This window comes from Anguilla anguilla, chromosome 1 (genome assembly GCF_013347855.1).
Source record: "Anguilla anguilla isolate fAngAng1 chromosome 1, fAngAng1.pri, whole genome shotgun sequence".
Lineage (NCBI taxonomy): Eukaryota > Metazoa > Chordata > Actinopteri > Anguilliformes > Anguillidae > Anguilla > Anguilla anguilla.
In genome coordinates, this window is record NC_049201.1 from 81962427 (window position 1) to 81987426 (window position 25000).

Genomic DNA, 25000 nt, shown 5'->3' on the forward strand with positions numbered 1-25000 from the left:
TTAAGATGATTTATGGTTTTGTGCGTATACGAAAATAGATGAACATTTTTGAGGAGTGTGTGGGGGAAAAACCAGGTGGGCGCATATTTGTGAGAAGCTGGTCAGTAGGGAGGGAGGGAGACTCACTCGGCGGGGGGGCTGACGCGGTTTTTGGGTTTCTCCACAGCGCCCCTGTGCCGCGCGGCCTGCGTGGAGGTGGATTCTGACACGGAGGCAGTGGCGGGAAAGGGGTTCAAGCTGGGCTGCATCTCCTGTAAGATGAGGGGCGAGGTCCCCGCCACCGCCACGGTGGACTGGTTCTTCAAGGCCAAAGAGGACAGCGACTTCTCGCACGTGAGTGCTCGCCGTTCACCGCCGGGAGGCTGGCCTACGGTCTAGCTGCGGCCTAGCTTACGGGCTAGCTAAGCCACGGGCTAGTTACGGCCTAGCTTACGGGCTAGCTAAGCTATGGGCTAGTTCACGGGCTAGCTACGGGCTAGCTTATGTGCTAGCTTACGGGCTATCTAAGCCACGGGCTAGTTACGGCCTAGCTTACGGGCTAGCTAAGCTACAGGCTAGTCTACGGGCTAGCTACGGGCTAGCTTATGTGCTAGCTATGGGCTAGCTTCGGGCTAGCTCGTCACAAAGAGGTTTCCGCGCTGTCTGGGCTAAATTCCCAGCCTGGCTCTCTCAACCTGCCACCTAATCTCCCTCTCAGTGCGGTGGTTACCAACCATGTCCCTGGAGATCTGCCATCCTGCAGGTGTTCATTTCAACCCCAAGGTGGCACACCAGACTCTACTAATTAGCAGCTCAGTGAGATCACTAGCCGTTGAATGAGGTGCACTCTGTTAAGGTTGGAGTGAAAACCTGCAGGATGGTAGATCTCCAGGAACAGGGTTGGTTACCACCGCACTGAGAGGGTTCTCACTGCCCCAGTGCAACTGGCTAAAATCGTTTTCTCCCTCTTCACCTCATTCTGGTGCAAAATGGCCGCCGTGTGCCATTTAGGTGGATGGTTGAGCAGAGTTTCCCTCTCGTAACTGTAAAGCACTTTGGAAATAAAAGCGCTTCATAAATGCGAGCCATTACTGGCCGCTGAGATCCGGTGTCTGTTGGACCTGCTCGACCTGCGTCTCTTTGTGCTGATGCTGCTGAATGCAGGAACACGTTTGTTTATGGTGAGTGCGAGATTGTGCACATTTGTGTACAAAGAAAATAGGACAGCTGCTCTAGAGTGCAGGTCCCTCCCTGTTGAGCGTCCTCCTTCTGTTGAATTCACAGTTGCCGGCACATCGAAGCCAATAAATCAGGTTCCTTTCTTGGGAAATTGGTGAGTCCGCAAATAATAATAATAACAACAAATAATACCATATCTTGTAACCTGGTTTTGGCTTTATGGAACAATTACATACTCAGCCTCTAAACCCAAGTGAATGAAATAACACATACCCGTCACCTTTCCTGGGGCTGGCGCCACTGGGAAAACAGTGAAGATGAAGAAACATTTCTCCTGAGAGCACAGACTTATCACGCCGGTGTGGAACTGCTCGATTGGAAAACCTAAACCCCATTGTCTTTTTCGTCAGACAACCGAAAACAGGCGAATGAAAACTGGTGAGCCTTGCGACGGTCTCAGATCAGTTTTCGGACTGTGCCCGTGTCGACCGTGACAGCGCCACAGGGCGATGTGCACTTGGTGACTGCTGGCCAGGGTATGGGAGGCTTCAGTAGGTTTTGAGGGTCTGCGTATCATCGCTCTCTAGTGACCCCTACTGGTCAAACCAGGGCGCCGTGTTATAGCCGCGCATGAAATGGCCGTGGTCTTCCTCAGACCCCGCTCTGTCTGTGCGAGCTCAGCCGTGGTCTTCCTCAGACCCCGCTCTGTCTGTGCGAGCTCAGCCGTGGTCTTCCTCAGACCGCGCTCTGTCTGTGCGAGCTCAGCGGTGGTCTTCCTCAGACCGCGCTCTGTCTGTGCGAGCTCAGCCGTGGTCTTCCTCAGACCGCGCTCTGTCTGTGCGAGCTCAGCCGTGGTCTTCCTCAGACCGCGCTCTGTCTGTGCGAGCTCAGCTGTGGTCTTCCTCAGACCACGCTCTGTCTATGCGAGCTCAGCCGTGGTCTTCCTCAGACCCCGCTCTGTCTGTGCGAGCTGAGCGGTGGTCTGCGGTGTGAAAAGAAGGTTCTGCATGCTTCGCGGGAGAACCGAGACCGTGTAGGAGGAGGACTCCCCTGGATCAGTGGCGGGGGCTTGCGTGTGAACGCCATTTGCGGTCGTAAATCGGGGGGGGGGGGGGATTCTGCTGACTCAGCCCCTCGTTGGACGCCAAATTTATAATTTTTTTTTTAAAAGACCACAGAAAACCTTAATGTCCTTAATGACTGGACGTCCAGAGACGGGATAGATGAGGAGGGCGTCGTCACTGCTATCATCGCCCCGGCAGAACCGCGTCCATTAGGGCCACCGGCTCCGCTTCGATCCGATCGATGCCTGATGAGAAACCCGGCTCTGAACCCTGGCTCTGAACCCCGGCGCGCCGCGAGGCGTCTGTCCGTGCCTCATGGCGTGGCACGGGATCGTAAAAAAAAGAAAAAAGAAAAAAAAAGAATACGCCCAGTAACCGTTTATGTGGGGAGGGGGAGGGGGAGGGGGAGGGGGCAAGGGGGTCGCAAATCCCGGTGGATATTTACGGCAGGTGCTTTTTGCCGTCGGAGGGGGAACATTCTGCCTTGCGCCGGTGAGATGAGAGGTGATGCACTCGTCGTGCATTTTTCATGAGCAGCGCGTTTCCGCGGCGTCAGCTGCAGGCCCCTGCACTTCCTGCGCAGAGCGCGGTCGGGCAGCCCGCCCACGCAGAAGCGATTGTTTCAGGCCCTCTGAAAAGGCTTTTTACGCAGCCGACGCAGGGCAGAGGCACCCTCCCGTTTGACCGCGACTACGCGAGCCCTCGTGGCCGTCCGCCGTTTTTGTCCGTTCGTTCGTACCCTCAGACAACAACGGCCTTTTATACTCGGAAAGCTGCGCGTATACTCAGTGAGGATTTTCAGGAGCAGACGAATCAAAAAAATAATTGATGTGAACCACATACCAGTATATATATTTTTTTTAAAAAACAGAACACAGGTGGCTGGATTACTGATTAAAAATGTAATTACAATTTTAAAAAGATCCTTTTTTTCGTGCTGGCTCCCATCATTCAAATTACCAGTAAAGATAAAAACGTTTAGGTCAACAGAAATATAATGGAATCTACTAAGTGTACAGGACCAGCTGCTGGGATTTGACCCAGTGACCTTCCAGGAACTATTCCTGGCTGGACCAGCATCAAGGGTTTAGGACCTTTTTGTGGATCGGAGTGTGGAGTGAGCGGTTCGGGGGGTCTGGGTGGTGAGTCTCAGACGCAGCGCCCCTGTAGTCGGGTCAAAGAGCCCCCAAATTAAGTGCCAACTGAGTAAACAAATGGGTGTGCACGGGGCCCACCCAAACCCAAGGGTCCTGCCGGTGGGACAGGCATGTGAGACAGCTGGGATTGCTAGGATTTCTGGGATTTCTGGAATTGTGCTAAACCAGGCAGCAAATGTTTTTTGTTTTTTTTTGGGGGGGGGGGGGGGGGGGGATGCTGATGGAGTAGTAAATTTGAACTGAGGTAGAGCAGAGTTCAAGTCATGTAACTGAAATCATACCACCGTGGGTGAGGACACAGGAGGTGGAAAGTCATGTGACTTCATAGGAGACCACTTAAATGGCTGACATTTGAGCTTTCTTTAGATCAGTGGTCTCCAACCCCGGTCCTGGAGGGTCTGGTGGTTTTTGTTTTCACCTTAAAATCAGCACCCAAATGAGACCCAAGACACCAGGTGAGTCGAGCTAACTGTGTAATCAATTGATTCATGAAGTGCAGAGTCACCATGAAGACCAGCAGACCCTGTAGCTCTCCAGTACCAGGGTTGGAGACCACTGCTTTAGATGAACTGCGATTGAATTGAAGAGACTGGGCTGGCACAGAAAGCCCGGCCTTAACTGAGGCTCAGTGGCATTAGCGGAAGGAAAATGGACTCCATGTCATTTGGTTTGAGAATTAAAATTTGTATTATCGTAATGATGAGGCGTTTGACCTTTTCGAGAGCCTCTTTCTTTCTGCGTTTCGATGGCTGGGCGAGTGGGCTGATGGATCTTCTTTTCTGCTGGAATCCTGAACTCGTGTAAAACTCGGCGGCATTTGCACTGAGATCGACGGATTTGTGCCGTCAAAATGAGAACAGTCGCAATTAAAGGCACATAGAGTGGGGCGGGCATTTGGTGTCAGCAGTGAGTATGCCCTGTAGGCAGCCAGTGAAGGATAATGGTTGGAGAACTGGGCTTGTGATGCAGAGGTTGCTGGTTGTGTTACCATGCCTACGCTTGGCTTCCAGATGAAGTGCCTTTGATGTGTTGCACGGCGTGTGGTGAAGTGAGCAGGGCACAGAGTCACTCTGGTGACCACGTCTGCTAAATGTCAAACTGTCATGCACGTGACTTTGCCCTGAAAGGCAATTGCTGGAGGTGCTTGTAAGAACTCTCGCTTGTTGCTATGGTTTTTGTCACCAAGCACGATCCCCCCCCCCCCTGCAGATATTCAGCTATGAGGCCGAGAGCCCCAGCATCATGGACGACCGCTTCTGGGAGCGGATCGACTGGAACGGGAGCAAGAAGACCAACGACCTTCAGGACGGGTCGATCTACATCCTCAACGTGACCTTCAACGACACGGGCGTCTTCCGCTGCTTCTTCGACCGCGTCCTCACCTTCTCCAGCTACGAGTTCCGCACCCACGCCACCAAGTTCATCACCCTCAACGTGGTCGCCAAGGGTAGGCTGCGCAGGGACGGGGGGGTCGGGGGTCGGGGGTCGGGGGGGCGGCGTCTTTGAGCGCCAAGAAAAAACTGCAGACATTTCCGCTGTGTGAGTGCGGCACGGTCTGACTGGTGAAGGCGGTGTGCTTGAAAGCTGAGGCTTATCAAAAAGCTTGAAAGGGAACTTCATCCAAAAATCTGGATTTTTGACGCTAAATTGATTTGTCTGTTGATAATTTGGTCAACAAAATGAACTGATGCATTTGTAAGAAAACAGAGCAGGAGCAGCGAGGAGTGCAACCTCTTGGAATCGGCCATTTGAGAAGGAGAGCTCTGGGCACTGGGATGCCTGAGACGAGACAGGCTACATTAAACCAGCATGTGGTCGCTGTATCTTCCTATCAGCTGGAATTAAACATGTAGAGATGGACTCATTCCGGTCACCATGGAGAAATGCAAGGTTGGGTGCGAAGTGGTTGGCATTTATGAAACAGGCACTGGCTTCTTTTCTTACAAATGCTTTTATGTAAGAAACAGACTGTGTTGGTGGCACTGAGACCCCAGAACACTGCCAAGAAGCAATGACCTGAAACGCAGCTGATCACAAAACTGCCCAAAAAGCCTTTTTTCTGCTCATCTGTACTGTAACTCAGTACTGTCCCAATCATTGTGATGCCCTGATATGGGGGGGGGCTAGCATGCCATGGTGAAACCAAAATGTATAAAAGTTCCCTTAAATAAAAGCTGAGAATGTGCACTTTAACCACATGTGAATTGTTTGATTACAGATCAGATTACAGATTGTGGAGCACAGAGCCAAACCAATTAAAATTAAAAACATGTCTTTGTTTCTTCGTTTCAAACATTATGGTGCTCACATATTTTTTTTGAACTGATGATCGAACGTGTCCTGGCTCTTTCTCCCGCTCCAGCCACCAGGGGCACGGCGTCCATCTTGTCGGAGGTGATGATGTACGTGTCCATCATTGGACTGCAGGTGTGGCTGGTGGTGGAGATGGTGTACTGCTACAGGAAGATCTCAGTGGCAGGGGAGGAAGCTCTTAGAGAGAGCGCGTGAGTACTGCTCGTCCGTTTACCCCTCCGTCCAACGCCCTTTACCCCTCTGTCCAACTCCCTTTACCCCTCCGTCCAACTCCTTTTACCCCTCTGTCCAACTCCCTTTACCCCTCCGTCCAACTCTGTTTACCCCTTCGTCCAACTCCCTTTACCCCTCCGTCCAACTCCATTTACCCCTCCGTCCAACTCCGTTTACCCCTCTGTCCAACTCCGTGCTCCCCGCCCACTCCTTCAGCCGCTTCCGTTGAGCGTGCCGAGTTATTAAAACTGATTTTTCTGAATTGAATTTGTTGCTTAATCTCCGTAACGTGATGTGAAGAAAAAAGCCGTGTCTTTACCTGCCGACGGATGATTCATATCACGGGCACGCTCATTAATCACGGGCACTCATTAATCACGGGCACGCTCATTAATCACAGGCACTCATTAATCACGGGCACGCTCATTAATCACGGGCACACTCATTAATCACGGGCACACTGATAATCATGGGCACATTGATTAATCACGGGCACGCTCATTAATCACGGGCGCACTCATTAATCACGGGCACGCTCATTAATCACGGGCACGCTCATTAATCACGGGCGCACTCATTAATCACGGGCACGCTCATTAACCACGGGCACGCTCATTAATCACGGGCACGCTCATTAATCACGGGCACGCTCATTATTCACGGGCACGCTCATTAATCACGGGCACACTCATTAATCACAGGCGCACTCATTAATCACGGGCACGCTCATTAATCACGGAAAATGAATGAAAACAGGTTGAGACCAATGATCAGTTTAAGGGGAAGCTTCCCGTCTGTATCAGCCACCGCTGATGGGAGCCCCTCCAGCCCTGCTCCCCCCCCCACACAAAAACGTGCACATGAAGGAGTAGCCGTTTTTCTCCTCCATCTTTCCTCCGTTCTGCTCTCCTCTCCCTCCCTCCATGAAGTAATTTCTTCTCTTGCAAAACAAAGGTTGTCTTAGCAAATGTTTTAGTCTTGGAATGAGACTTAAAAATCTTTTTTTTTTCTCTTTTAAGTTAGAAAACATTATCTTGTTCTAAGACACTTTTAACTTGTTAAGTGAAATTATCTTATCCCAACTGGCAAATCTTGAAATGAGTGAAACTGTCTCACCTCATTGCCTCATCTTGCAAAAACGTAATAGAAATAAGATGTAGGTTTAAATATAAGTCTAAAATACGATTGACTACACACAGTGTAGCGGACTGTGTGCAGTGGCCCGCTTGCTTCTTAGCTTCGGCCCGGAGACCAGGCCTGCTACAGCTCTGTGGCGTACCGCGGCTGCTATTGACGCTCTAATGCGCTAGCACGGGCGGCAGAAGGAAGCGGACCACACGCGGCGTGCGGTGTCTGCCCCACATCCGCTTCGCGTCCGCCGCACATCCGCTGCGCATCCGCTTCACATCCGCTGCACGTCCCCCCCCCACATCCGCCGCACATCCGCTGCACATCCGCTGCACATCCACTACACATCCGCTCCACATCCGCTGCACGTCCCCCCCACATCCGCTGCACATCCACTCCACATCCGCTACACATCCGCTGCACGTCCCCCCCCCACATCCGCTGCACATCCGCTGCACGTCCCCCCCACATCCGGCATTAATTCCAGCCTCGGAATCGTAAAAACTCTTTTAAGTTTAAAGACGAAATGTTTTAGCGAGCTACGATGTCTCAGCTGCTCTCTCCTCGGCCAGTGTCTTCGCTGACTTCTCTTTCCCTCTTTCTTCCTTTCCTTCCTTTCTTCCTTCTCTCTCTCTCTCTCTCTCTCTCTCTCTCTCTCTCTCTCAGAGCGGAGTACTTAGCGATAGCCTCGGAGAGTAAAGATAACTGTGCCGGCGTACAGGTGGCGGAATAGCACAGGTGAGTTTTCTGGCGGTGCGTAGCGACACACGCGGCCACGCCCTCCTCACTTCTCCCCCTGAAGCCCCACGTGTCTCATCAGTGTCCCCTTTTCCAATTCCAGGCCAAAAAAAGGGTCCGGTGGGCGTCTCTGATCACCCCTACAACCACCTCATCCCCAAACGGCACCCGGCCCCCCCCCCCGCCCCTCAAATAGAACCCTCACGACCCCCCAACCACCTGTCTCATCACTCAGTGAGTAAACTGTGAAAAGGAAGGAAGCTGTTCCCTTTTTCAGCTGTCAACAGAGACTAAGGAAAATGAAGAACAAGAGAAGAAAAAGTTAAAAGAAAGAAAAAAAAAACCTATTACCACAGAGAATCGTGGTTACTGATAACCAAGGGCAGGAAAAGACCTTTGACGAAACAAAGACTTAGAATAGCATGCTCATGTAAAACATTCATGTAATATTGAATATGACATGTATATAACTATGTGCACATCTAGAAAATCTCTCTCGTTACATTATATGAGTCTATAAGAGATAATACCTGTATACTTCAGTGTAGCTCTCTCTCCATCCATGTACCCAGAAATCTGCTGGCTTCATGTATTATCACCACGCTGTATAAAGTAACACCTCCACTTCTGTAAACAGTTAAGATGCTATCGAGACGTGTCGAGGGAAAGATCCTAACATCGTCTTAACTTGTCTGTAGAGTCTCCAGCGGTACTGGAAAGGAATAGGATGGGTTCATGTGCAAAACTAGATCAGAATTCTAAAATTTAAAAAATAAAAAATAAAAACTACAAGCTAGGCGTTTCCCTAAGCAGAGACTTTATCTACACGGTGAAAGTGGTGAAGGTAGAACTGAGAGGGATTGTTCCGTGAGCAGGGTTGCCAGATGTGGAGTATGTCAAAACCCGGACAACATGCGCAGCTGGAAGCTGCAAGCTGTGATGTCGGGAGCTGTCAGTACGGGGTGCCTTTCCATCGGACCCCGGGAGTCAGTGACGCGCAAATTCATTACAAACTGCTGGTTAATTTCTGCCATCGGCCGGTCCGAGCAGGCTGACTGATGGCAGAAATGTACCTGTGCTTGCACCTGTGCATTTGATGGCTGAGAGGTACAGTTCCGACCGGAAACCGGGAAAATAATTAGAAAACCATTCCGGTCAAAAAACCGTACGTCTGGCAACCCCATAGCGTGAGAGGACGGGCTGCAAGCTCTACTGGAGTGGGTACCTGTGTTCACAGTCGCCTCCCACTGCTGAGTAACCAACCAGCCCCTCACGCCGCTGTTCTCTCCACTGCCTGCAGGGGGCAGACTAAGCACTGCCTCGCTAACTTCAGGAAGCATTGTCGTGGTTTTCGATGGCAAAAGGGGGAACACTGTATTCTTATTCATTTATTTTGTTGTTTGTGACTTTGCACACACCCATCTTTGTGGAAAAATGGGCGTGCTTGCACCGACCGTATGGAATTCGGTCCCGGCAGGATACAGGTATACGCGGTAAAAAAAAAAAATTTAGAAAAAGAAAAGTGTGTAATTGTAAATGTTTTCCTTCAGGGTTTAGAGATACAACTTAACCCGATACATGGTGCATGCGTTTCGTGTGTAATCAAAGAACACATTCAGCTCTGTCTCTTAAAATACATAACTTCTGGACGACCGTTAAATGAATGGAGTATTTTTTTAAAAACCTTGATGTGGGATTCCTCTCACATTAGCAGAAATGTTTGGGAAACAAAATTAATAGAAGGAAATGTTCACTTGTGCTTCTTGAACCCCTAATTCCCCCAAATTAGCAGTGCTGAAAGAACCGTACATAGCCTATATGATTTAGTAGCCATACGAGAAAAAACCCCAAGGAAACACTGCTTATGACGTGTGCGAGTCAGAAAAAGTCCCAAATCCATGATTTTCGATATGCAAAATGGTGGCCTCAGAGATGACTTGCGTGGTTGACAAAGCACTGTGACATGAAACTGTATCCCTGCTGACTTTCACTGTGTCTGTGAAAAACACAAACGCCTGTATTCATGAAAGCCAACAGGACTGAAAGGTTGCACTTAAGGGTGGAAAATTCAAAGAGTTTAATTTCCTCTCTTAAGTCTGGCTTAAAGTCCTCTTAAGAATCTGGTTTAGAGCGATTCATGTACTCAACCAGTAAAGCAAGAGAAAGTTATGGTTTAGGATGTTGACAATACAGAAGAGTCCTCTGTGTTCCTCCGTCTTTGGCATAATATAATGTGACTTAAGAACCTAAGATCCTGTTTTTTGGGGGGGAGGGGTGAGTGGGGGGGTAAGGGTACTTCTATCCCCTCAAGCCCATGGGTCTAGCAAATAAAAAACATGACCAATGGGGACTTCAGTGTAGAAGTCAAATTAATAGAGAAACCCACAATTGCTGCATGTTATACTCTACTTAACAGGCATTAGGATGATGGCGGTTGTAATTCATTGCCATCTGAATGCATTAAATATGCATTCCACATCCCATTAGATAAATGCGTAAATATATAATTTATGCTGTAGGAAATACTCAAGATAGCACAATCACTTAATACGCAACCTCACAGCTGTACTGTTTATGGTAGTAGTTCATTGTTATTTATTTGGCCGTGTAATTAGCCTACTGACGAAGTGTTAAACATTAGCAAGGCATACCACCTGTCACGAAAGGTGCAGCGAGGACTGGAAGCAGCTGAATCTCGAGACACAGAAATAAGGTTATTTTGCCGCACAATCCGCGCCATTCCTGGTCGGTAAATCTTTCGTATCTGGTAGAGGAGGTCTCGGAAACGCAGGGGCGGCCGCACGCCCACCCCATGGCTCTGTACGTTCGTGAACATCGCCTGGGTTTCCAAGCAACCGCTGTGCCCGAGTTCCGTTCTGTGCCGTTGTCACAAACGCGAAATCGGCGGTACTGTCGCCAGGTTTAGGGAGGCTCTAGTCGGGTTCGTCTGCGTCTCGTGGCTCCGCTAGCTCGCTTGCTAAAGCCGCACACGATCGGTCTTCCGCCTTTTCGCCTCGGCGCGAGCTTATAGCGCGTGGGCCGTGGTGTGAAAGGGAACAGCTGCTGACATCACGCACTTCCGAAAATGTGTGCTGTCGCAGAGCCCTCCGGCATCCGCTGACTGCGGCCGTGTCCAATCGGGCGCCCCAAATGGGGGATAAAATTGGGCGAAAGAAAAAAAGTTTTCAGTGGGTACTGTTCCTCGGTTTAATCCGATTCTTAAGACAGCGCTTCATGAATACAGGTTACTGGTTTAATTAGCATGTGTGTGTGTGTGTGTGTGTGTGTTCGACGCCAGTGTTCTACGCCCAGAAATATTAGGCTATGCAATTTTTTTTGCAAACCAAAGGAAATCGGTTAACCGTTCCATCACTGATATGAGATTAACCAACGAAAGTACACTTGAGTGACTTAAGCAACCGTTGGTAACCTTCTTCATTTGGCAATGCAGCAGATTTGTCTGAAATGTTGCACTTGACCCTCAAAATCCAACTGTCAGTTTTCCAATTTCCCCATTAGTACGCCCCCCCCCCTAGGGCCTACACTTGCCCCCAAGAAGTCCAGTTCATACCTTCCATCTCGTTAGAATGCCAACGCTGATAACACCTGCAGGCATCGGCATTCCCGTTCGTTACTGTGCTTTCGAAAGCTACTCGCAGGCAGCACTGTTCCCCGACACTGTGTGAACTTCCTCCGGCTTACACCCAGAGAGACAGCATCTCACTGCCTGAATGACCAACTGGGGGGGGTCACCTTCAGTAGCATGACACTGCCAAACTGACAATGTTGTCTAATTTTTAAAGGCGGGAGGGCGTGGGGGGGCGGTGGGGGTATTCTTAGAATATTTTTTAAAAGGACTGGGGTACAGTTACACTGCCCAGCAGAACAGAAAGCGTGAGACAGAGAGAGATGGGTGGGGGGGGGGCACAAAAGCTGTACGGTACGTTTCGGTCAACAGCGTTTGGAGATGCCAACCGAGGTGTCGATGGCACTCCGGTAGGTGGCAGGTCACCACCCTCTCGACTGCCCATTTTGTGTCAGCCAGCGAGAACAGTGTTAACTGCAGGAATAGGTTACTTTGGCCTGTTATCTCTGTTCCTGTGCAAATTAACCCATTCAAAGTGGCATCCTTTAATTGAATATTGGCTCTGTAGCATATCAGATATCTCTGTCCAATGCCACCACTTACGGAAATGTGTGCTTTTTAATTGTCTTTACTGAACTAAAACAGTCAATCCTACAACAAAACAGACACATACTTTCTGCTGTGAAGGAATGAAGAGTTTCAGTGTTGATCAAACACAAGTCCACCAAGCAACTTTACAATGCAAGTAATGCACTCAAATCACCACCCCCCCACTATTTGGGACAGGATTCATTTTTGCACTTGATATGTAGATGTGGAGATGTTGCTTGCCAAAAAAAATAATTGAAAAAATTGTAGAAATTCTAAAACATAATAAAAAAAATTACAATGACGTGTGCTTGGTATTTTTCATGATGCTCGAGTTTGGTTTGTCTGATCCTTCTTTCACTGCCACATATCTTTACCAGACATGATTAATCGATCGTAGAAATAAGCATGACATTTGGGGCTGTGGAATCTCTAAATAAAGACATATGGAGTTGATGCTGGCAGAGACGGGTCGATACTTTGCTTTTTTAAAAAGGAGAGCAGACATTCTGTCCTCCTTTCAATTTTTTTTTTAAGAGAAAGAGGCCTACAGACAAAGATGGGGTCGCAGTACACTAAGTGCCACAGCAGGGATTCGAACCCTTGGCTGCACTACAGACGGCACCACAAGCTCTCTCTCCCTGAGGGGGGGTGGGGGGGGGTGGGGGGGGGGGGGCTTTCTGGCTGTAGTAACAGTATCTACCAATCACTGCTGGCCATTTTCCCCACTCGCGCTTACAAAATGTCCTCCGATTGGTGGAGCTAATCCGTGCGCTCGTTCTGTGAGAACGGCGACGACGCTGAAGGCCCACCTGTGACTCACCGCCCCCCCGACTCCGCCCAGGAAGCCTGGCGGGTCTGGCAGCCCGGAGCCCGGAGCCCGGACGCACGGGCGCTGCCCAGCGACACGCCGGCTCTGCGTCACGTGGGACGGGCCGACGGGAACCCCTGGCACGGCCCACAGCACGAGCACCGCTGAGCAAGGCCCTGGAGGGCGCCCACACCCCAGGAGTAAACACCGCCATCTTTACCCGAGACCGTTTCTTTTCCTCAATCCGTTGTGCTGAATGTAAACTTGGTGCCCAACGTGTGTGGCGGAACACGTCCAATTTCCCGCCCTAATCTGGAATATCCAACGAGCCGTTTGTGGCCGTGCTCGTGCGCGATCGCTATGGCGAGCTGGCCGATCCACTGAGTAGCGGTATGGCTTACTGGCCACCATTTTTCTTGTTATAATTTTTTTTTTTTTTTTTACACACTGTATATTTATTCACCTGGGTTACGTGAGCAGTTCGGTCATTTGTGGAGCTCCTCTCGGCCGTGTCAGAATATCCACCAATCACTGTTCCCTTTGTTCTGATGGCTGTTACCAACATGCTGTGTGATTGGTGCATATAGTCCTTGTGTTTGGCTGATAATGCAACACCGGTCTTATTTCCGTTTCTACCGTGCCTTCGTCGTTCTTCTGCTACCTCGCTTAGAACCGTCGAAACGCCACACTGCATCCCAGAATTATAGTACAGAAAAAGAAAACAATTCCACACCAGAGGCACAGACACACACACACACACGCAGAAGAAAAACAGTCACGCGAACGTCGTTCTGTTGCATATTTTAGACTTAATTCTTCACACAGCATCTTGAACAACCAGACCTTTACAGTACAGTACGTTTGCCCCGTTCCTCCCTCCCTCCCCAAAATAAATATGGCTTTGATCACTTGCGTGCGGGGCCACGCCCAGCAAGGCCCCCCACACACACACTCACACGCATGATCCTCAGGGCACAGGAGAGGGGGAGGGGCCGATGAAAGAGTGACAGAAAAGAGAAGGATGACCAGAGAGAGAGAGAATGAGAGCAGGAGTGGTGTGTGTGTGTGCGCGTGCGTGCGTATGTGCATTAGTGTATGTATGTGTGTGTGTGTGTGTGTGTGTATGAGTGAATGAGTAAGTGAATGATAAAGACAAAAGACAGTAAATAAAAGTTAACAGAGAATGTTATGAGGCTAAAAATACAATAAAAAAAAGTTATGAAAATGTGAATACAGACCAAACAAACTGAACACAATACTGCCAATTTCCCTTTTCTTCATCCGGGCCTTAAAAAAAAAAAAGTTTCGGTTGGTCCTTAAAGTCCAGCCCAGTGAACTGAGAGACGAACTGAATCTGTGATTCTGTCTGGTCGAGTCCACAGGAACCCCGATCATGTTCAAGTCGAGTCTATTAATACAATCGTTAATGATCGCACCGGTTCAATCTGGACCGCAGCGGTTCAATCTGGATCGCAGCGGTTCAATCTGGATCACACCGGTTCAATCTGGATCACACTGGTTCAATCTGGACCGCACCGGTTCAATGTGGACCGCAGCGGTTCAGTCTGGATCACGATGGTGCAGGGTGGCACAGAAAGGGTCCGGAAACGAGGTCTTGTGCCCCTCGGAACCAAACGCACGTGGAGCTTTTTGGGCTGGTGCGGACCAAAGGCTCAGGCAGACAAACAACGCAAACAAGACCAACGATCATAACAAAATGGTGGGGGGGGAGGTGGGGGGGCAGTGGGGGGGGGCTCATTCCAGTACACTCACATCTCGCACCACAGCAGGTACACTCTCAACTTCCTCTTCTTTCTACACACAAACTGTTTTTTTTAATTACACAAAAATTCTATTATCATTATTGCTAGAATCATTGTAACATGTCTACCGTTCTGCTCCCCTTCCTTGGTCCATGCGTGAAAAAAGAACACAGAACATAAGAGAGGACTCTGGACTAAGAGCGAGACCGAGGAGAAACCCCCCCAGTCTGATAATAAATACTGTCACGGCTGAACGTGCACACACACACACACACATTCGCCCTCGCCAAACGTCGACCCGTCACTCACACTGGAGCCGGACAACTGAAAGAGAAAGCAAAAAAAAAAAAAACTGAAGGAGTGTGTTGGCTTTTCCTTGCAGAAAAGTCTTGAAATGAAATGATTCTTTTTTTCCCCGTCGGGGGAGGGGCCGAGCGGACGAACTTCCTTCCGGGTCAGGCGGGCGGAGTCTGCAGGAGACGAGGGGAAGTGAGGAGAGACATGACTGGCGGGTTTGTGTCCAGCCTCCCAGAATGCCCCTCTACGTCAGCTCCCTCGTTCGCCGCGCTGCTGAACTTCGGCAGGGCGTGTCCTCGGCTCAGGACCGGCGGTGGCAGTTTGGATCTGACCGTTTTCAGCGGTTCTGAAATGTTTCGGAATGGGAGCAGCAGCTGTCCTTCCTCAAATACTCTCGGGTCACCAGCAGGGGGGGGACGTAGAGCAGCGCCTCTGCCCAATCCCCATCAGCGGGAGGGGCGTAGGCCAGCGCCTCTGCCCAATCCCCATCAGCGGGAGGGGCGTAGGCCAGCGCCTCTGCCCAATCCCCATCAGCGGGAGGGGCGTAGGCCAGCGCCTCTGCCCAATCCCCATCAGCGGGAGGAGCATAAAGCAGCTCCTCTGCCCAATCCCCATCAGTGGGAGGGGCATAAAGCAGCGCCTCTGCCCAATCCCCATCAGCGGGAGGAGCGTAGACCAGCGCCTCTGCCCAATCCCCATCAGCGGGAGGGGCGTAGGCCAGCGCCTCTGCCCAATCCCCATCAGTGGGAGGGGCATAAGCCAGCACCTCTGCCCAATCCCCATCAGCGGGAGGGGCGTAGGCCAGCGTATCTGCCCAATCCCCATCAGCGGGAGGGGCGTAGGCCAGCGCCTCTGCCCAATCCCCATCAGTGGGAGGGGCGTAGGCCAGCGCCTCTGCCCAATCCCCATCAGTGGGAGGGGCGTAGACCAGTGCCTCTGCCAAATTCCCATCAGCGGGAGGGGCGTAGACCAGTGCCTCTGCCAAATTCCCATCAGCGGGAGTGGCGTAGGCCAGCGCCTCTGCCCAATCCCCATCAGCGGGCGGGGCATAAAGCAGCTCCTCTGCCCAATCCCCATCAGTGGGAGGGGCATAAAGCAGCGCCTCTGCCCAATCCCCATCAGCGGGAGGGGCATAGGCCAGCACCTCTGCCCAATCCCCATCAGCGGGAGGGGCGTAGGCCAGCGCCTCTGCCCAATCCCCATCAGCGGGAGGGGCGTAGGCCAGCGCCTCTGCCCAATCCCCATCAGCGGGAGGGGCGTAGGCCAGCGCCTCTGCCCAATCCCCATCAGCGGGAGGAGCATTAAGCAGCGCCTCTGCCCAATCCCCATCAGTGGGAGGGGCATAAAGCAGCGCCTCTGCCCAATCCCCATGCTGTAAGGACTGGAACGCTGACTGTGGCCCAGAAACGGTTTGGACACCAGGCGGTGGTGGCAGTGGCGCCCGGGTATTTCTGGTTCGGGGGGGGGGGGGGCGGGCACTGGTTCGGTCATCTGCAGCAGGGATGGGGGGGTGGGAGTGGTAGGCACAGGTTACAGTCTGAGCTGGACTCCGGGGGGTGAATCACACTGTCCCAGCGTTCCTGTGCGCTCCTCCCTTCCATTATAAGTTCCATTATTACCCACGTCCACTTGACGGGGGCCCTGGGGGGGGGCGGGGGGGGTGGCTGAGGGATGAAGGGGGGGCTGAGGTGGACAGGGTGGGGTGGGGGGTCAGTGCTGAGTGGGGGTTTCTGCGGGGTCCTCAGAGGGGGGCTCCCGCTGTACCTCTGGAGTGATGATGATCCCTCTGTGGAGCTTCTCTAGGGACTGCTTCATCTGAGAGGGAGAGAGACAGAGAGGAAATCTCAGCGGTAAAACAAGCGTGTCCTGGCTTTCAGCAGGAAGACTCAGCGATAAAACTAGCGCGTCCTGGCTTTCAGCGGGAAATCTCAGTGATAAAACTAGCGTGTGCTGGGTTTCAGCGGGAAATCTCAGTGATAAAACTAGCGCAACCTAGATTTCAGCGGGAAATCTCAGTGATAAAACTAGCACGTGCTGGCTTTCAGCGGGAAATCTCAGTGATAAAACTAGCGCAACCTAGATTTCAGCGGGAAATCTCAGTGATAAAACTAGCACGTGCTGGCTTTCAGCGGGAAATCTCAGATATAAAAAGCAATTCAAACCTTGGTTACAATTTCCACACACATTAACAACTCTACCAACTGTGAAATAAATTAACTGCAGTAATTGCAATAATTAATCATTGGATGAGAAATGGTGCACCAGACACGTTAGCATAACTGTAAGACCATGCAAAAAATATGCCCATGTGTGTCCCCTCTAATGCGAAAATGATGCTTCATGAAACCAAAAATATGGTAACGACAGCTCACTACTCTGAACCAGTAGTTTTTGTCAGGCAGAGCAAGACCTTGTGATTGGTTCAACCAGTTAGTGATTGACACTTCATTCATTAGCACTGCCACCAGCAATGCAGGGTTGGTCCAGTGATGTCTTGTCTCCCATCACTAGCACTACAAACTTCTCTTCTGTGTTTACTGACGGCCTGCAAGACCGACTCACAGGCTCACTGCTGCCACCTACTGTGCAGGAGCGGGGAGGCAGGGACAGACCTGGTCCAGCAGGGCGACGGAGGACTGCAGTATCTGCTGCCACTTGTTGAGCTGGGCCTGGTGGAACTGCCTCTGCAGCTGCAGGACCTGGGCCCACTCGCCAGCCGTCTGGGGCAGGGGGCTGGGGGAACACAGACGCACAGCGCTGGAGACGCAGGCAGGACACGCCCTGCGCGGGCGGGGCCGTGGACGGAGCCCCCACCGCCGCCGCCGCTACCACCACCTCGCACGCTCCCCGCTCCACTCTCAAATTCAAGGACCCGTCATTTCCGGACATTTGCAAAAACTCAAAAGCGCTGAATTTTATTTTTCTTAATTTCAGGAATGAGGACAGAGGTTGCCAAGTAATAGACAAAGTAGGACGCACGCAATGTACAATGTACTACGGTTATAGAGCAGCGTATGTGGAACATTGGGAGTATAGTGTAGTGAACATTGGGAGTACAGTGTAGTGAACATTGGGAGTACAGTGTAGTGAACATTGGGAGTATAGTGTAGTGAACAATGGGAGTATAGTGTAGTGATCATTGGGAGTATAGTGTAGTGAACATTGGGAGTATAGTGTAGTGAACAATGGGAGTATAGTGTAGTGATCATTGGGAGTATAGTGTGGTGAACATTGGGAGTATAGTGTAGTGAACATTGGGAGTATAGTGTAGTGATCATTGGGAGTATAGTGTAGTGATCATTGGGAGTATAGTGTAGTGAACATTGGGAGTATAGTGTAGTGAACATTGGGAGTATAGTGTAGTGATCATTGGGAGTATAGTGTGGTGAACATTGGGAGTATAGTGTAGTGAACATTGGGAGTATAGTGTAGTGATCATTGGGAGTATAGTGTAGTGAACATTAGGAGTATAGTATAGTGAACATTGGGAGTACAGTGTAGTGAACATTGGGAGTATAGTGTAGTGAACATTGGGAGTACAGTGAACATTGGGAGTATAGTGTAGTGATCATTGGGAGTGTAGTGTAGTGAACATTGGGAGTGTAGTGTAGTGAACATTGGGAGTACAGTGTAGTGAACATTGGGAGTACAGTGTAGTGAACATTGGGAGTATAGTGTAGTGAACATTGGGAGTATAGTGTAGCGAACATTGGGAGTATAGTGTAGTGAACATTGGGAGTATAGTGTAGTGAACATTGGGAGTACAGTGTAGTGAACATTGGGAGTACAGTGTAGTGAACATTGGGAGTATAGTGTAGTGATCATTGGGAGTATAGTGTGGTGAACATTGGGAGTATAGTGTAGTGATCATTGGGAGTATAGTGTAGTGATCATTGGGAGTATAGTGTAGTGAACATTGGGAGTATAGTGTAGTGAACATTGGGAGTATAGTGTAGTGAACATTGGGAGTACAGTGTAGTGAACATTGGGAGTATAGTGTAGTGAACATTGGGAGTACAGTGTAGTGAACATTGGGAGTATAGTGTAGTGAACATTGGGAGTATAGTGTAGTGAACATTGGGAGTACAGTGTAGTGAACATTGGGAGTATAGTGTAGTGAACATTGGGAGTATAGTGTAGTGAACATTGGGAGTATAGTGTAGTGAACATTGGGAGTATAGTGTAGTGAACATTGGGAGTACAGTGTAGTGAACATTGGGAGTATAGTGTAGTGAACATTGGGAGTACAGTGTAGTGAACATTGGGAGTATAGTGTAGTGAACATTGGGAGTATAGTGTAGTGAACATTGGGAGTACAGTGTAGTGAACCTTGGGAGTATAGTGTAGTGAACATGCTCTTTACGGCAGCGCTCTTACCTGTCTGAGAGGGAGTAGGAGTGCCACGTCTCCAGGGTGTGTGCTGCCCGCTCCAGAGCCCACAGCTTGTAGAAGAGCAGCATATTCAATGCCACCAGCACCACCAGACTGAGAGAGAGAGAGAGAAAGAGAGAGAGAGAGAGAGAGAAAGAGAGAGGGAGAGGGAGAGAGAGAGAAAGAGAGAGAGAGAGAGAGGGGGAGAGGGAGGGGGGTGAAATGCATGAATGGAATGATATATAAGCAGGAATTATGATATATGAGGGATGGAGAAAGGAAAGGGAAAAAGAAGACAAAGAGAAAGGTTGGACAGCAGAAATCCCAAAGTGTAAAGATAAAGACTGCTCATTAGTGCTGTTCAGAGCAGCTGCAGTATGAGGCACACAGCTCACTACCCAACAATTTAACCCAGCAAGTCAAGCCCTCAGCTTCTGCACACACACACACACACACACGTGATGCGCAAGTGTACACGCACGCACGAGTGTACACACACACACACCACGTGCGTGACGTGCAAGTGTACACATACGCACGCACGTACTCGCGCACACACACACGTGCGTGACGCATAAGTGTACACACACACACGCACGTACTCACGCACACACACGCACGCACGAGTGTACACACACACACACACACACACACACGCACGCACGTACTCGCGCACACGCACGCACGCACGAGTGTACACACACACACACACACACACAGGAGATATAGTACCTGACACAGATCCTACGGACAGGCGAGAGTTGAGGAAAGAAGGAGACAGAGAGGGAGGAGGAGTCAGAAACCTGAGGATGAGGTTAGTAAGCAGCAGGGGAGCATCAGCCCAGTCTGGCCATAGAGAACACACACAGTGCAGCGAAAGAAGAGAGACAGAGCAAGAACGCTACCCTTTTACAGCACTGTACCGTATAAATACAGCACTGCCCAGTATAAATACAGCACTGTACTGTATAAATAAAGCACTGTACAGTATAAATACAGCACTGTACAGTATAAATACAGCACTGTACTGTATAAATACAGCACTGTACTGTATAAATACAGCACTGCCCAGTATAAATACAGCACTGTACAGTATAAATACAGCACTGTACTGTATAAATACAACACTGTACAGTATAAATACAGCACTGCCCAGTATAAATACAGCACTGCCCAGTATAAATACAGCACTGTACTGTATAAATACAGCACTGCCCAGTATAAATAGAGCACTGTACGATATAAATACAGCACTGCCCAGTATAAATACAGCACTGTACAGTATAAATACAGCACTGCCCAGTATAAATACAGCACTGCACAGTATAAATACAGCACTGCCCAGCATAAATACAGCACTGCCCAATATAAATACAGCACTGTACAGTATAAATACAGCACTGCCCAGTATAAATACAACACTGTACTGTATAAATACAGCACTGCCCAGCATAAATACAGCACTGCCCAATATAAATACAGCACTGTACAGTATAAATACAGCACTGCCCAGTATAAATACAGCACTGTACTGTATAAATACAGCACTGTCCAGTATAAATACAGCACTGTACTGTATAAATACAGCACTGCCCAGCATAAATACAGCACTGCCCAATATAAATACAGCACTGTACAGTATAAATACAGCACTGCCCAGTATAAATACAGCACTGTACTGTATAAATACAGCACTGCCCAGTATAAATAGAGCACTGCCCAGTATAAATACAGCACTGTACTGTATAAACATGACACCGCACAGTATAAATACAGCACTGCACTGTATAAATACAGCACTGCCCAGCGTAAATACAGCACTGTACTGTATAAATAGAGAACTGTACAGTATAAATACAGCACTGTACTGTATAAGTGGCCTCCCCGTGGCAGAAGGCTGGACTCACATGAAGCTGACGATGAGCAGGATGGTGGAGATGCCGCCGCCCCCCCCGGGATCGATCTCCCAGCTTCAGGTACTGAGCGCCTGAGAAGCCCAAAGAGAGATGAATGCAGAGATATTTGATTCATATGGTAGCATCATGATTATATTGTTAATGTGAACACAATGTTAGAAAGCTCGATTTATCTGCCTGTAGTTAGCAAGCCCACATCACTGCACAGCTGTTACTAGCTATTAACAGTAGAGTGGCTACAATACATGACTGGAAATAAAGACCGGAGTACAAACAGGGTGTCCCAATTGTTTTGAAATCCCTGCACACTTGAGCATTAAATGGACACCTGCACACTATATGCAAATTTACGTTCCACGTCACAATACGTCCCCTAAATGTGTATATACCCACACATACTCAAGACCCTAAAATGTGCCATTCTGCATCTGGCCACTAGAGGTCACTAGAGATATCGGCTTGCTCTCCCGCTTTCGGCTGTGTCCTGGGACTCACCCGCCTCCCTCCTCTCTCTGTCCTCCCCGGGGCCTCCTCCGCCCCGCTCGCCCGCGCCGACCCCTCCCTCCCTCTCTCTCTCTCCCCCCCGCCGGGAGCAGTTGCGTTTGCGTCTGCGCAGGCCGGGCGGGGTCTTGGCTGCGTCGGCTGTGCCCCCCTCTCCCGCCCCCACCACCGACACCTCTGACTGCAGCAGGGTCTCCAGCTTGCACACCTCCATTTCTGAGAGAGAGGGAGGGAGAGAGAGAAAGAGAGAGAGACAGAGGGGGAGAGAGGGACAGAGGGAGAGAGAGAAGGAGAGATAGAGAGTGAGCGAGAGAGAGGGAGAGGGGGAGAGAGAGGGACAGAGGGAGAAAGAGAGGGAGAGTGAGAAAGTATGTGAGATACAGGAAGAGAGAGTGACAGAGTGTGAGAAAGGGAGGGAGAGTGGGAGAGAGGGAAAGCGAGGGAGTGTAACAGGGAGGGAGAGGGAGAGAGAGTGTAAGATGGGGAACGGGAGAAAGAAAGGCAGAGGGGGAGGGGTAGAGAAAGAGGAGAGGACATTACAGAAGCAGTAAACAAACGTGTTGTGCCAGACGTTCCCAAAATAAACGGGGGAGGAGGGGGAAAGCAGGGGAGAGAAAGAGGAGAGGAAAGTAAGCGGGGAGGTGATAATCCCTGCGCCCACGCAGAAGGACAGAAAACGGACTCCAGCGGGCCCCGGGGCCCTGGAGACACGAGAGCCGGGGCCGACCAGGCCCCGCAGGGCCACAGGAGAGGCCCCAGCTCAGAGAGAACAGAGCCGGGCAGAACCGGACAGAACCGGACAGGGCCCACAGCCCCGCATGCAGAGAGAGAAGATAACCGGTCAGAACCGGACAGGGCCCACAGCCCTGCATGCAGAGAGAGAAGATAACCGGTCAGAACCGGACAGGGCCCACAGCCCCGCATGCAGAGAGAGAAGAGAACCGGTCAGAACCGGACAGGGCCCACAGCCCCGCATGCAGAGAGAGAAGAGAACCGGTCAGAACCGGACAGGGCCCACAGCCCCGCATGCAGAGAGAGAAGAGAACCGGTCAGAAGCGGTCAGAAGCGGACAGCGCATGCGTCCCACGCCGCTCACCCATGTGCCTGTAGTACTCCTCGATGCCGCTCCAGGTGTTCTTCTCTATCAGGGCCTTCACCAGGCTCCACGGCTGCTTCCGGTAGCAGATGTCCGAGGACACCCTGAGGGACGGGAGGGGGGGAGACGGAGGGAGGGGTGGGGGGGGGAGACGGAGGGAGGGGTGGGGGGAGAGACAGAGTGAGGGATGGGGGAGAGACGGAGGGAGGGATGGAGGGAGAGACAGAGTGAGAGATGGAGGGAGAGACAGAGTGAGTGATGGGGGGAGAGACAGAGGGAGATAAACCAAACAAGGTAACTTCCAGTAGCTAAACGCTTTGATGAACGTGTGGCAGGGTGTTTTTTGGCGGGTGGGCGAGCCTCACCTGAGCCGGCTCTTGTGGCGGCTGACGGCGGTGAGGCAGTACCGGTGGACGGTGTAGAAGTAGTCCTGGTACGGGATGCCGGAGGTGATGACCTCAGAGTCCACCACGTAGCACTCGCCCCGTGCGCTGCTCTTGTTTAGGGTCTGAGGAGGACCGCAAATGAGCCCCATTAACCCGCCGCCAGGTAGCGCCCGCCGCTGCCACGGCAACACAAGCGCACCGCCGCCGCCGCCGCACGACGGGTAGCGCTGCACTTCCCGCTAAAGAAACGGATGAAAATACCGTCTCTTTCTTTTTTCTTTTTGTATCTCGGCTGTTTTTCCCCCACTTCCATGGCTCTCGAAAGACGACAGGACCGTGATCCCCAGACCGAAGCATTTTTAGCGGCGTTCTTGTGCCGTGGGAAAGCGGAGTTCCGTGAATTATCCGCAAGCCGATTTGACCTTCTGCAGCCCCGGCTGTGGCCAGCAGGGGGCCTCGTTGAGGCTCGTAATAGGGGAGAGAGCCAATCACTAACAACAGTGCCAGAAGCTTCAATCAGACCTGGGTCAAATATAAATTTCGAATACTTTAACCCGTGAGCGGCCAGTAAAATTGGAGGGGGAAAAAAAAGCAAATATTCAAAAGAACACGTCACTAATCAAAATGAACCATATTTATGAAAGAATTGCCTTAGGGCGGCAGTGTAGCACAGTGAATAAGAAACTGGGCTTGTAACCGAAAGGTCACAGGTTCGATTCCTGGGTAGGACACTGCCGTTGTACCCTTGGGCAAAGGTACTTAACCTGAATTGCTTCAGTACAAATCCAGCTGTATGAATGGATACAATGTAAAAAATTAAAAAATAAAAAGTTGTGTAAGTCGCTCTGGATAAGAGCGTCTGCTAAATGCCTGTAATCAACGCTTTGTCAGTAAAATTATGGGGTTAATTGAGAAAGACTGTTTGACGGAGCGAGCAAGCAAAGTCAGCGAGCCGTTCGGTCTGCTCACCTGCGTCTCCACCACGGGCGCGGTTTTGGGGCCCAGGGGGTTGTTTATGGCGATGGTGTAGCTGAGCACTCTGCTGGTGTTTCCACTAACACTGTCCTGCTGCCAGTCACGCACGTTCAGATCTGAGAGAGAGAGGGAGGGAGAGGGAGGGAGAGAGAGAGAGAGAGACAGAGAGAGAGAGATTTGAGTTTTAACAAACCTTTACTGTGTAATATATACCGCCATTCGGCACAGCAAAACAAAGAAACCGCCAAATCAAAAAGAACAACAAATACCAAGACACACACACAAGAAAGACAAACAGAAAAAAGAAAAAGGAAAGGAGAAAAAGTTGAACAAAGCAACAGAACGCAAACCTTTACAGAAAGAAACATAACCATTTGCATTTGAGACCATTTGAGAGAGAGCGAGGGACAGATAGAGAGAGAGAGAGAAGGACAGATATAGTTAGAGAGATAGAGAGAGGGGGGGATCATGAGAGTGAAAAAAGGGAGTGAAGTAAACCAAGAGGACAAAGAAGTGAGGAAAAAGGGAGGAAAAGAGGGAGAGAAAGACAGTGAGAAGAGGGGGAGAGGAAAGAGACAGAAGGAGAGACAGAACGAGCAGAGAGAGAGAGCCAAAGAGAAAAAGAGAAGACAGGATTAGTCCTCCTTCAAACTTTCCTGGAAGGTCCTCACTGTCATAGACAACATGCACCACAGAACCAACCACTTTCTCCAGCACAACACTGCACAGAACCGCACATTTCACCAGCACGGCAAACACGACAGACCTGAGAGAACGACAGAGCAGCAGAACGCAGGGACAGAAAGTGAAGAGAGAGGCAGAGACTGTGAGAGAGAGGGAGAGAGAGGCTAACAAAGCGTAAACAAACCCAAAGAGCGTTCATTAACAGGACAAAAGCCATGTGCTGAGAAGGACGGACAGAAAGGGAGGAGGAGGAGG

The 25000-nt window shown here is 50.5% G+C and overlaps 2 protein-coding genes across 2 annotated transcripts in view; one reads left to right on the forward strand and one right to left on the reverse strand.

Moving 5' to 3' along the window:
* Positions 1–9446, forward strand: part of scn1ba (sodium channel, voltage-gated, type I, beta a) — an 18777-nt gene extending 9331 nt beyond the window's left edge. The window contains exons 3-7 of the mRNA XM_035378413.1: positions 167–333; positions 4589–4826; positions 5742–5883; positions 7700–7771; positions 7875–9446. Of these exons, the coding sequence (XP_035234304.1) occupies positions 167–333; positions 4589–4826; positions 5742–5883; positions 7700–7766 (614 nt within the window). The 3' untranslated portion in view covers positions 7767–7771; positions 7875–9446. The remainder of the gene's footprint in view (positions 1–166; positions 334–4588; positions 4827–5741; positions 5884–7699; positions 7772–7874) is intronic.
* Positions 9447–13541: 4095 nt separating this feature from the next.
* Positions 13542–25000, reverse strand: part of gramd1a (GRAM domain containing 1A) — a 32806-nt gene continuing 21347 nt past the window's right edge. Inside the window, 12 exon segments of the mRNA XM_035410781.1 lie at positions 13542–15372; positions 15583–15750; positions 15961–16631; positions 17429–17549; positions 19194–19301; positions 19920–19931; positions 21095–21139; positions 21141–21174; positions 21599–21820; positions 22701–22804; positions 23066–23208; positions 24056–24177. Of these exon segments, the coding sequence (XP_035266672.1) occupies positions 16527–16631; positions 17429–17549; positions 19194–19301; positions 19920–19931; positions 21095–21139; positions 21141–21174; positions 21599–21820; positions 22701–22804; positions 23066–23208; positions 24056–24177 (1016 nt within the window). The 3' untranslated portion in view covers positions 13542–15372; positions 15583–15750; positions 15961–16526.